General features: G+C 40.9%; 1 protein-coding gene across 1 annotated transcript; it reads right to left on the bottom strand.

The window, feature by feature from the left end:
• Nucleotides 1-3,904: 3,904 nt before the first annotated feature.
• Nucleotides 3,905-8,087, bottom strand: LOC115755317 (ACT domain-containing protein ACR10-like). The gene is made up of 6 exons (XM_030694663.2): nucleotides 7,597-8,087; nucleotides 6,919-7,140; nucleotides 6,091-6,196; nucleotides 4,823-5,159; nucleotides 4,403-4,687; nucleotides 3,905-4,315 (listed from the first exon to the last, which is right to left on the bottom strand). Exons 1-6 carry the CDS (start codon nucleotides 7,754-7,756, stop codon nucleotides 4,178-4,180), a joined length of 1,248 nt encoding a protein of 415 aa, XP_030550523.2. The 5' UTR covers nucleotides 7,757-8,087; the 3' UTR covers nucleotides 3,905-4,177.
• Between the last annotated feature and the right edge of the window lie 4,602 nt (nucleotides 8,088-12,689).

Here is a 12,689-nt window from a genome sequence, read left to right as displayed (position 1 = left end):
TCCGTCGCGCTCTTCGGAGTGGGAAGGCCCCAAGCAGATGCGGCGGCGAGGACACGTGGCGGCCATGCACGAGGGGAGTGACTCCAGCAAAGCCTACGTGCTTGAGCTGCTGTTGCTCCACGAATCTGTTCAAGGCTTTGACGTTTTCCTAAGGAGTGAAGCGAGTCAGAAGGGAAAATTTCTAGCAGCGTGGATAGAATGTGGCTCCAACTAATTCGCATCGTCACCGTCGACGTGGCTAGTCCCAGGAACACACGACTCACTCTCCAGCTCCGCAATCTTCCCTCGATCTTAGGCGAAGTAGATTCGACCGTATGGTAACATAAGATTGATCCCGACTCTACTTTTGTTAACATTAGGTGGATCATGACTTCTCGGTAAAATCACGAACCGGCTAATCGGACCAATAGAAACTGGTCTATTCCCGAGTTTTAGAGTGGGAATCAATTTCGACGAGTAGGTTAAATATCAAATCTTCGTGTGTTTCTTATTCTATACATTCGCGCGATCCTGCAAGATTTCCTACCCTTCAATGATGACTGTGTAATCTGAAAACACTAGTCTAAGCTTCTACTGAACTTTTACTTTATAAATATTTCATAATCTTTTTGTGTCTAATACGAGTTGTGATCAGGGGATTGTAGCATCAAATGATGATCATTAGAGATAGTGACTCAACACAATCGTTCAAGTAAGAATATAGGTAGAATAGACCTTGGAACATATTCTAGCACATGTGGTAGAGTAGATTCCGGGTTTCACAAGATACAGAGTAGGTTACATATTCCAAAAATTAGGAAATCGATTTGGGCGGGTAGCAATCAAGTGAAACCTGCACGACCTTAAAACCGCGGACCCTAGAAAGTCATAGTTTTACGTTTCATTACAAAGTATCTTATGGTAATTACTAAGTAAAACTGGGATTTCACATCGAACTCATGTGCTCATGATTTTAATTGAAATTGTTTATCAAAAACTAGGTGCGTCTAGTTTAGCATTTTGAAAGCCTCTTGAAATAAGATTTGGGGATTTTGATAACCATTCCCAATGAGATTTAGGTCCAAAGTTAACATTTAGGAAGGCTAAAAAAGCAAGACAGGTAGGGACAAGACTTGTGCTTTCAGCATTTGCAAAATGCTGAAACTAGTTTTAATAATAAGAAATTCTTCAAAAACTGTTGTCACTGATTCTTTAGTTTTCTAGATTTACCCCTTGTTATCATTCATCTTCTTTGTGCGAGGGCGGCCTTCAGATATGGTCGCAAAGGGCAAGCGAGGTCACGCGACCATCAACGGTCGCCCGGGTCGCGCAATGGAGCATCCCGGATTGCCACATCCCGATAGGAAGGCTTTCCAAACTCGCGTTGCTTCTTTAATTAATCTTTCGAAGTAATTGGCGTATACGGAAGCTCTAAAATAAAAAATTGAACAGGGCGGCCATACGGGCACGCCTATCAAAGGGGTATGACCTTTCATGATTTCATTAACCAGATAACACGCCTTAACAACAAAACACCCAAAGCACAAAACATTCGGTTTTATAATATCATTAGCCAGTTCTTTACAAAAGTTCAAAGACTCTAGGAGGATTTACAAAGGAAGTGAATCTACTTTTGATCCACCAACTTCATCCCCATCCATGATCTTCACTTCCCATAATGTTTTTCTTTGTCGACTTGCTCATCCGAATAATGGTTAATCAACGGGAGTAAGTCGAAGCTCCTCCACAAGAAGGATTCCTAGGCCAAACGACAAAACCAACAACAGAATCGCAGAATTGCAATCAAAGTTACCACGACATAATTCAAGATATTCAAGAGATAAAATCTCCGAATCAAATCAGAATCCAAGGATAAACTAAATCAGACTCATAAATACCACGATTCAAGATCTATCGAACCAAAATCCAGAATACATAAGGATAAGATTTTAGAATCTCAGAATTTCTAAATCAAAGCTATCACGACCAATACGGATTGGTAAACAATGCCCACAACAGCAAAATCATAAACAATATAGTAATAAGGACTAGAAATCTACTTGCCTCGATAAATCAAGATGAATAACGAACAATCAAATGGACGAACGGACAGCCGGCCCAACGGGCAAACGGCGAAGCTAGGGAGCCGAATAGCCTAAGGAGGTTGGCACCACAACGGCTACGGCGGCCCGGGTCACGGTGGCGACAGCAATGGTCGAATGGCACTAATGCGGACAGACGGTCTCAAAAGCAAAGTGACAACGTTCTGACGATCATTCCGACAAATAAACAAACTCAAAGGTTTATATAGGGGAAGCAGTTGAAGGTCGGGCAATTTAGGCCAGCGAGCTTGCAACGTAGTCGGTTTAGAGTCGGCGTATGACGAGTCAACACCTTGCGGTACCTTGCAATCGCACCAAACAGTGACACACGTTAAGCACGTAACACGTGTCACGTGCGCATGGCTGCCACGTGGCACGCCTTGCCAAGTCCCGACACATGCCCCCCACGTGTCCACGTGCAGCTACGTGTCCTATCCTACCCCCAATTGTCCCAAATTTACACATGTTTGACTTGATGGGACCTAAATCCAACACATGGTGTCTCTAAAAATAATAGCGAATCCACAATAATTCCTTGAAAATTCCCTTGAGTTCGGATAAAAATTCCTTAATGCTTATTCAATAATCCGAACTCATTAAATACTAATTCACTCATAAGCAAGTAAGGGTTTGTGGGTCATCACACGCGACCCAGGTTATGGCCACCCGAGGTCTTGTCACCTTACCCAAGGTTCGCCCAACCCCCCTTGCCCGGGTCACGCGGTCCTCAACAATGGTCGCCCAAGATCGTTCGACCTCGGTTAAGGCCATTGGTCATCTAAGCCCTTCGCTGGAACAAGCGAAGAGTTTAATTTTTTTAATTAAAAAAAAATATAAATTGTAGCCAAAGCCATTTGCAAAAAAAAAAAAAAAAATGGCACACACTAGTTAAACAAAAGTTACTTTTTAAAGGATTTTTTTTATCAGATGTCATATTTATTTTCCCAAATGAGTAAGGTTAAAGGTTTTTGCATTTCCCCAAATCCCATTTTGAAAGCCAAACCAAATGCTAAATAATACTCTTAAGGGCCGCAAAATAAGTAAATTCTTTGGTCCTAAGCATGATGTTAAAAGGCTTTGTCTGAACTCAGGGACATAAAAAATTCAGGAATATTTATTAGGAAGAATGGAAGAAAAATATTCTCTCAACTTGAGAGGTAGCAGCAATGAAAAAGATAGATTTCACGTCATCTTCAAATGGCTACCACCGGTAGGCTCGTATAGTGACGACCCACACGTGAGGTGAGTTGTCAAAGCTTTGACTCATGCATTATCGGTCTATGCTTCGCACAATGCTTGAAAACCACCTTACTGGCGACATACCTCGATTACCAAGCACTGTGCCTGAAAGCCAAACCAAACAAGCAAGTTCTTTAGTACACCCAGCACTTGTTGCCCCTACTGTCACTTTTTTCTTTCTCAGTCCCTTTTGCTTTTGCCCATTCGACGTCATTTCGGAATGGGCGGTGGTCCAGGGCATCCACCGGCCCACCGGCAATGAGAACATGCGGCATCCATGGATGAGGGCAGCAACCTTCAGCAAAGATACAACTCCACTTTCTCTCCTTTCGTACGACCGGGAGTCTGAGACTGCACGCAGCTCGGTAACTTGCGAAGCGAAAGTCTGAATTGACCCTCGTTAGAGGACCCATTCGCCCTGCTTACCGAGCCGAGAATTGAGCCCAAGACCTCTTGCTTCCAAGTCGACTCTTCTACGGCATAGCGCGAACTGGATATAGACGCTTCAGCAATTTCCACAATCTGCTCGAGGAAATATGGAAAGACCAGACGGACGACCTCCAAATCCTTAACATGAATGTGGATCAGAGTACCAACAGAAATTCACTGACACTGCTGTAGTCAAATATATACACATCAATGATATGCGAATGCTGGTATTCTGATGGAAAGTGTAGACTTAGTCGAGATTGGGAAGCACCTAGCCATGATCTGTTCCCCCAGCTTCTCGTGATATACAGTGATTGCCTTGTTAGATTGACCTAGATGTGATTTTGCATGCCTAAAACTGAAAGCACTTTGTCGTACACTAATGGTGATGAGAGAGTAACAAACTTAACTCACATCAACATCTCAACCTACTCCCACCCCATCAATTTGTTTCTCACGCCTTCCTTGATCTTCTTCCTTGGCACGCGCAAGCTATCGGCTTCGTCAATCAAGATTCTGTACACTTCCCACTCCCGGTTGTGCACCATGTGTCTCCCGATTTCTACCTGGGAAAGGAAATGGCGACGGGTTATTATATGGATGATACCATGAGCCGTTCCTCGAGAGCCGCTGGAAAGGGAATTGGAATGTACCGAAAAGATCCGAGTATTGAGAGTCTCTAGAGCGAGAGTAATGTCATGAAACACGAGCGGTCGACCTCTTCCGGACAATGCGACGGGATTAGCAACTAGCAGCTCAGTGTCTGGACCCCGGTTCACGACAGCCACTCTAAGAGGGTGCCAGAGCTCCATTCTAAGACGAGAACATAATGTGTTCTTTTTGTTCAGATCGACTATCTTATTGCCATCCGCTTGCAGGATGAACAACTCCACCTCGCAGTTCCCGTTCGCTTTCGCACAGAACCTTCCGTAAGAAACCTGCAAGAAAAGCATCGAGTCAAGTTAATCAAAGGCGCGAGGACTAGGGTGGAATTGCGTCTACAAAACTCTCGAGTCTTTTAAATATCGCTTCCAAAATGCACAGTTTCTATCTGGAAACGTATATATGTCTACCTGGATGTTATAATCCTTCAACGTCCCCATAATATCATAGATCAGACCTTTGTGGTCCTGACAAAGGACTTGAACCACCGTGTGTGACCGGCTTATGGAGTTGTCCATGATAATAGAAAGGGGGTTAGAGAAAAGAGAGGCGGTGGGCTTTTCGCTCGATAGTTCTAAGCTGAACATGTCTTCAGCAACAGCAGACGGCAGAAACAGCGATCCCTGTGAACAGGTAGTGACTTCAGGGCCGGCCATTTCAATCTCACAACTAAGAATGGAGTCCCCTAATACATCTCTGAGACGGCGCGTCGTTTCCTCCTGTCTCTGCTGAGTATGAAGAAGTGCTCTGCCCAAGGAAGTAGACAAGCAACTCATCAGTATAGAAGGGAAAAGGCAACTTGATCTTGCATCAGATTACTACTGTCAAATGAAGGTCATGCCATTTGAAGCCCACCCGGCACATACGATAGGGAAAGCATTTCAAAGCTTAGTACATAATCTTGGACAAGAGAGAGACACAAACTGAATCAATCGAGCTCAGTGGTTCAGTGCCCTTAATTTAGTGATAGAAGTATGTTTAACTCTTTAGCGTTTTCAGTCACAAGAGTTCTCGCCATTATTGATTATAATCATAGAGTACCCAGAAGAAGAGCTGTACCAAAGAGTATATGTGCTTTCAAGTCGAATTGCACACAGTGCCAAGTTTAAAACCAATAGTAAGCAAAACCTTCGCTAAATGGAGCGTTATGACCCGCATAGTTTACAATGAAACTTGGCATGTAAGTGATGCAACAGCAAACTTAGACAATGGTAATGGCCAGAACTTAGACATAGAAAGTCACTTATATTTGGCAATGTAGCTGATTGTATACATCAATTGGATAAAATTAAGAAGACCTTAGGTCATGGACAGCCAAACTTTAATCAACCAACAATTCTACTGGTAGGGTGGCTTATCCATGCGCTCGTCAAAGACAGCCAAACTTAATCAACCAACCATTTAAGTTGAACTTAGGTCAGAAAAAGGATTCTTGAGTATTTTCAGCAAGTAGTTCAAATGACTCAAGCTGTTATGGTATGGGAATTCCTGCTTCCCATTAATAGATTCAAAATCCTTCACATGTTCTTCAAATATTAATAGGCGTTTGAGGTCTTTCAGAAAGTGAATAAGCAAAAGCAAGCAATACTGGAAACGGAAGATAAAGGGCTTCTCCTCCATATAACAGGACAAGAAAAAGAAGAACAGAAGATCAAAGAAAAAAACTATCAAGTCAAACCTGGAGTCTGTCACGAAGAAGAGGTCCATCACCCTCCCATCTGGAGCAGTGGACACCTTCACTCTCTTTATCGTAAGCTCCAACTCACAGAGGACCCTTGTTACATCTAAAATTGGAAACAGAAAATGCAGAAACAGAATCATTTGTTGGCAAATATAGGAAGAAAAGGGAAGTCGTCATACAGCAATGATGCAGTTAAAGACTAATCAACAAATGTTTTGGAGAGGGCACATTTGTTCAGAATGTTGTCATGTAAAAAGTTGACATGGCAATTTCTCCAGGAGGTTAAAATGGAGAAGTAAATTACAAAACTCTACGAATTGGAATTTACCAAAATTAGCATGTAAATACGTTAACCCGCTAGCGAAAGGAATGACAAGATGGCAAGAACAAGAAGTATTTGCTTCATTGTAGTGCAGGAGCCGAAATGCTGGACAGAAACAGCATCATTACCGCATCTGGTTGCAAAACAAATTCAACAAACTCAAATGTTAAACTACTGTGAACTTAGTTTCCCGATCAGACTCGCATATTAGCTAACATTTCAGGCCCTATTTAAAATCCGATATACACTAAGATTCTTATTATGCGCATTATAGACGGACATAGATCATACTACAATATGCTTTGTTGAACTAATGGAAAGAAACTCTCAATCTAAAATGCAAATTAACAGAACCCATGTGGAAATAGCAGTGCACTTTAAAACCAAGCATGCTTTCCAGTAGAAACGAAATCTGATAATTAACTAGAAAAGTGTGTGACTAATTAGATCTGAGATACAGTTTACATCAAGCGAAAAGGGACCAAGGGGAGGAGAAATCTCACCATGTAATAGACCTTTACGGTCACAGGAGCACCAGAACTTCAAGAGGAACACACCATGGGGCTCGGGCTTATCCATCTCTGGTCTGTAGTACTTGATTCCTGACATGGAAAAATAAGAAGGGCAAACCTCCAACAGCCTCTTCTTCAACAAAGCCCACCTCGTTGTTGGTTTCCCCACCACCCAGAGCACAATGTAGCACCACTTCCCATCCGTCGACACATCTGTAAAACAAGAACATGCACCAGAAGAAGAGATTAAAGAACAACAAAGTCACTCCTGGTGCTGCAAAATTCGGATCTTGTTCTCGGAGTGACATGTTACTACTCCATTTGCCTTCGAGTCTGAGTCCCCCAAAAGGAAATGTGAAAACTCATTAAAAAATAAGATTTCTTATCCTCGTCGTCCTTGGTTTACTAGAGGTCTCCAGAAAAGTTTGAAACGGCATGCATTCATTCTACTTCGACCCTCAAATCCTATCTATCAGAAAAATCAAAACTTGGAGAGAGAGAGAGAGAATAATGAAATCTCTGAATGACCCATTTTCCCTAATATCGATTTGAACAGGAGAAGCGCAAATGAAGTAAAACCCATGACTCATGAACACACAGATCTGTCCCCCATCAAAACAACACTCTGCAGGGAACACAGAAACCACAAGAAGCCAAAACGCAGCTCACCTCCTTTGGTAATGCTCAACCCAAAGAGCAAGATGATCCTGCACAAATCACATCCCAGTCCAGTTTTGTCGGGGCAGTTCACGGTGATCACGGTCGTGTCCTTTGCCTCCTCCGAGTCAGTGATCTGAACGGCATCCTCACACGCATCCAAGATCCCCATTGTCCCTCTCTGTTTGTGACTCTGTTAATCTCTTGCTCTGTTTCTTCTGGTGTCCGAGCTCAAAGGGGATAAAGCAAGAACATCATAAAAAGAAGCAGATGGGCAATGAAGGACTTACCCCTTGTCTTATCTTCGGAAGTTTAACTTAGGAGACAGCGGATTCGATCGGGCAAGCAAGAGAAGAAAGAAAGAGGGATGAAACGAAATGTATTGGAGACTCCGCAAGGGGAAGAGATCAGACACAAACGCAAGGCCTCTGCTTTCCTCCTTCTCTCTCTCCCTCTCTCTCGCTCGCTATTTTCAAGATCTCGTTCTTGCCGTATTAATTGTTGACGTTAGTGCTTGATATGGAGAGTTTAACGAGGTTAATATCTCATGAAGCGAAAGATTTAACTTGGTTAATTATGTATGCAGCGAAGTCTTGAGGCAGTCAAAAGAAGTTTTTTGTTCTCTTTTTATTTTCATTTTTACGGCAAACTAGTACACCGTCAACTACCACGTGTCATTCAACTCGACAATTTGATAGTAAAATGTAACGAAAAACTAACGGATGGTAAATTTGTCACAAATGTATCGGTGCGAGGTACATTTGCCATAGGCATTCCAGTTTGAAATTTATTTATGGTCAAAAAAATAATTTTGGAGTAAATTATCACAAGTATAGCATTTTGAGATTTTTACTGGTCAAAAAAATAATTTAAAAATTATACCAATTTGATATTTTTCACGATATTAACTCTTATCTTTTAAGGTGTTCAATTCTCGAGTTGTACCCACTAGTTTTTGGGGCAGAAGGGGCAAGGAATCTTTCCCTTTTTTTTTCCTCCTTTTCTCCACTTTTATTGCTAATGACAAACAAACCGAACTGGTTGATCCATGATCGCTGGACGCTTTTAATTTTTGCTGACTGAAGAAACGTAAGAGGTGGTCAATGGTGACCGGTGGAGAGGAAAAGCTGCTTGTCCGCTAAGTAAGTGTCCTTCAAATAATCTCTGAATTTTGAGTCGGTGAGTAATATGATCCTTGATCTTTTCACTTGATCGATTTGATCCATGAACTATAGCCCAATTTGCAATGTGGTCTCTGAATTTCTAATTTGATCAATATGATCCCCGAACTTTTGAAACATGTTCGGCTTAATTCCTGATTTGTAGGAAGATGTTCGGTGTAGTCCGTCCATTAATTCGATTTCATGGGCGACATTTGACATTTTCTTATAGTTCGTGGGCTAAATTGAATATGTTCCAAAAGTTTGAGGATCGTAATTGAATAAATTAAACGTTTAAGGACCACATTGCACATTAGGCTAAAATTCAAGAATTATATTGGTCAAATTAAAATTTCATGAATCACATTGCACATTAGGCCAAAGTTTAGGGACCATTTGTGTCATTTTCCTTCTAATTTATAAAAATGCTTCAAAAACAAACAAAAAAAAAATCAAAAAATTCCCACTTTATGCCTCTTTTTCCTTCCTTCTTGGGCAATAGATACATCTTCATTTCTTGGCTTTCATTTCAAGGAATTAAATCCTGCCGAGGTATATGGTAACAACATAAATGTACATTTGTTTACCAAAGATTGATATTGTATTGCTAAGGATATTGTCATTGACTGATCAATCATGCACAAAACTTGGGCTTATTGCCTTTATGTCATTTATGTGGTTTTGCTTTGATAGATTAGATAAAGCAAATAATTAACTGTGATTATCAATGGATTAACTTATATAATTGGATGACGGTCTTCACTTCTTTTTCCTTGATATCGGGATTGCCTCGATAAACTAAATCTACCACTCTGATATAGTCAAAGACAATTTATCGAAGTCTAACTCGGACTCCTATAATGTTATCTATACCATCTCATATTTCAAATTATTGTGCACCACAAACTTGTCGCGTGTGGCAAGGACATTACATGAGAATAAGTTTAAGAAAAAAGAAAAAAAATGGTCGAAAATTTAGCCTATGTAAAAACTTATATGTCAAGAAATGAAAATTCGCTAAAATTAAAGAAGTCGCCTTATTGCTATCTTGACTGTATTCTGACTTACAGTTTCATCCTTCATTTAATACTTTGCAATCACGACTTATTTTAACAATATATATTACTTTTCTTGGAATTTATCAATAAGGGTGCCCTTAGCAACGTTTTGTTTCCAAAGAACAATTTTTTACTAGAAATGATTTTTTTGATTTTGTTCTCTGAAACAATTTCTAAACAGAAAAACGTGTTCGGTAACTACACATAATTTATACTCTCGGAATACAAAAAGAACATAAATGTGTTTGGTACAACCCTAAGAATTTCTATTCCCAATTTCGTTTATTTAATCATAAAAATGTCAATGGAGGTGATGGAGGCGGTGAAATCGTGGTTGTAAAGATGAGTATTAAATTACACTAAACTTGTTTTTCTAAAATGACATTGCTTCTCTTTTTTTTTTTGGGCACAAAGAAACTACTTTTTTTTTTAATTTATGTTTCTGTTCCAAAAATAGAAATTTATGTTCGGGAACAAAAAAATCAACTTTCATTTCCAAATGGGTTTGTGTTTTTTTTTTTCTTTCGGGGAGCAAAATAACAATAAAACAGAGGATCCGAAACCTTACCAAAACGTGGCCTAACAATAGAAAGATGAGAGTTATTTTTGGATTCGCCCTATGATAGCAAAAAAAAAACCACGCACACAAAATTTCCGGAGTGATTCTAATACTATGTTAAATCGGGATAAAAATTTATCAAAATAATCTCAAAAAGCTTAAAAGATGTCTTCGTTTATACTTGGATTGTGGTTCATATTCTTTTCCACAAACGCGTCGCTTGAATGCACTTAAATTATTGATGATGTCATCTATTTCGTCATCTGAGATTAGTCCATCTGCAGGAGCAGAAAGGCTTGACTTTTCTCGTTGCAATGTCCGTCCTCAACGTGGCCTGTCTCCGCCCCGGACTCGTTGGAAGGAGAGACATTGCGATGTCTCAATCTCTCGCGACGAATCATTCGTCGCGATAAATTGGAGGTCGACGAGAAATTTGGTGAGAAGTGGATCACCGAACGACAGCGTCCCCGACCCCGGGGGGGGGGGGAGAGGAATCATCAATTTTGGGAGAGTTCAGGAGGGCGGGTCGGGAAGAAGTCCACCGTTATTGATTTCCCCGAGCTTTCTACGAGTTTCGAGATCGTCGGCATGCTTGGGGTTGCTATATCTGGCGAAGTCGGCGAGCGAGGTCGAGTTCGGCGAGTTCGGCGAGGTGAGCTTGATCTTCCCCGACACGGTTCCGTAACCACAACTCGGTGTGGTCTTGTACAGAGAAGACGGGTATCTTGAATATCATGTTCTTGAGTTTGATGTCCATCGGTGGCAATCTCGTGCCGCCCGGAACCTAACTCCGAACTCGTCGGCCATGGGGCGAGCTCGGCCCTCGCCGGTGGCTTGGCCAATCACCGATCATGATCAGCCATAGGAGAAGGAAAAGAAAAGAAAATTAAAATTAATATTAAAATTAAAAAAGAACTAAAATTTTCAAACTTTTTAGTAATGTTTCTTGAGGAAAATTAAATTGAATTTTTCATACCAAATGGCAAAAAAATTTTTCAATTGATTTTCAGATTTCAACAAAACATGAGAAAATATCGTTATTTTCTTGAAAAATGACTTTATGAAAACTATTTTCTAAAAACGCCACATTTTTCGCGAAACGGAGTGTGAAAGGAGACAAAAATTTGGAGTGAACCGAAGCAACTCGGTAGTCCTGACCAACGAAGAACGCCGACTTTTTATCTTTCGGATTCTTCGGTGTTAAGTTGGACAACAAACAAAGCCATGTTTGGATTTATCGATTCATGAAATCATATGCTCTTATTAAATCATAATAGGATGTTGCACGTCGAAAATGACTCGTCATGTGAATTCGGCGACAAATGTGATGGAAAAAAAAAGATAAGAAAAAAGAAATCGTAAATCGACCGTATCGATCACAAGAAGTAGTCAAATCTACTTGATCGCGCAGCTCCAAGAGAGAGGTTGGAGGATTCGATTGCACAAATTGAAGCCGGAGGGTTAAATTGCGGAAACACAAACGAAAAGATTTAAGTTTCGAATCAATATACAACATCGCCTCTCTCAGATTCTTGTTAAAGTTCGCTTATGTCGCGGGTGGTGCGATCGGGTCGGGCAAAAAAGCGAATCATGCATATTGCCGGAGATCAGTCCTTCAATAGAGTAGCAAACATTGGAATGTACGCGTGTTGATCCGCTGCTCCGTTTGTCGGACCTGTTTGATTGTGACTGGATCTGGATTTGGATTGGGATCTGGATCTCTGGATCTTGACCCCCATGTTAAATTTGTAAATCCTTACAATGGCGGTCACCTTAATACATTTAAATACATAAAATATTAATTTTAAAAAATACAAATTTTGAACGTTAAGGCTGTGTATATTAAAATAATAATTTTTACAAACATGGAGAATAAATTTTTTATCATGGGTACATTCGTAATTTGATCTAGAGTCTAGACACTTGACAAGGAAAAAAAAATATCGGACACCGGTTTACTTTTTGAAAAAATCATTGGCACCGAGCCACCACGACCAAAACGATTTCTCAAAACTTTTTTGCTCTCTCTTTTAATTAAAAAAAATTATCTCTGCGCTAGCCAGTGCACGACAGACTAGACAGAAGTCACAAAACACGCTCTCTCTCTCTCTATCTTGTGTCTTATCAACCCCCCTCCTCTCTTTACTTTTTTAAAAATCTCTGCCTCACCTCTCTGTCCCTCCCTCCTCTGTGTCTCGCGAAGGAACCGAAGACCGCCATGGCTACCTCATCTCTCTTTCGAGGCTCTCTCGCTCTCTCCTCCGGCAGTCTTCGCTCTCTACTCCGACGCACCCGAAGCCCATTCTCTGCTCAGGCGCTCGCCGGGCA

Source organism: Rhodamnia argentea, chromosome 8 (genome assembly GCF_020921035.1).
Source record: "Rhodamnia argentea isolate NSW1041297 chromosome 8, ASM2092103v1, whole genome shotgun sequence".
Classification (NCBI taxonomy): domain Eukaryota; kingdom Viridiplantae; phylum Streptophyta; class Magnoliopsida; order Myrtales; family Myrtaceae; genus Rhodamnia; species Rhodamnia argentea.
This window is presented reverse-complemented; position numbering and strand designations above follow the sequence as displayed.

Coding starts and splice junctions, on each gene's coding strand:
- LOC115755317 (XM_030694663.2), bottom strand. CDS start 7,756: ATGGGGATCTTGGATGCGTGTGAGGATGCCGTTCAGATCACTGACTCG. Junction 6,197..6,918: donor CCGTAAAGGTCTATTACATG/GTGAGATTTCTC, acceptor TTCCAATTTTAG/ATGTAACAAGGGTCCTCTGT. Junction 4,688..4,822: donor TGAAGGATTATAACATCCAG/GTAGACATATAT, acceptor CTTTTCTTGCAG/GTTTCTTACGGAAGGTTCTG.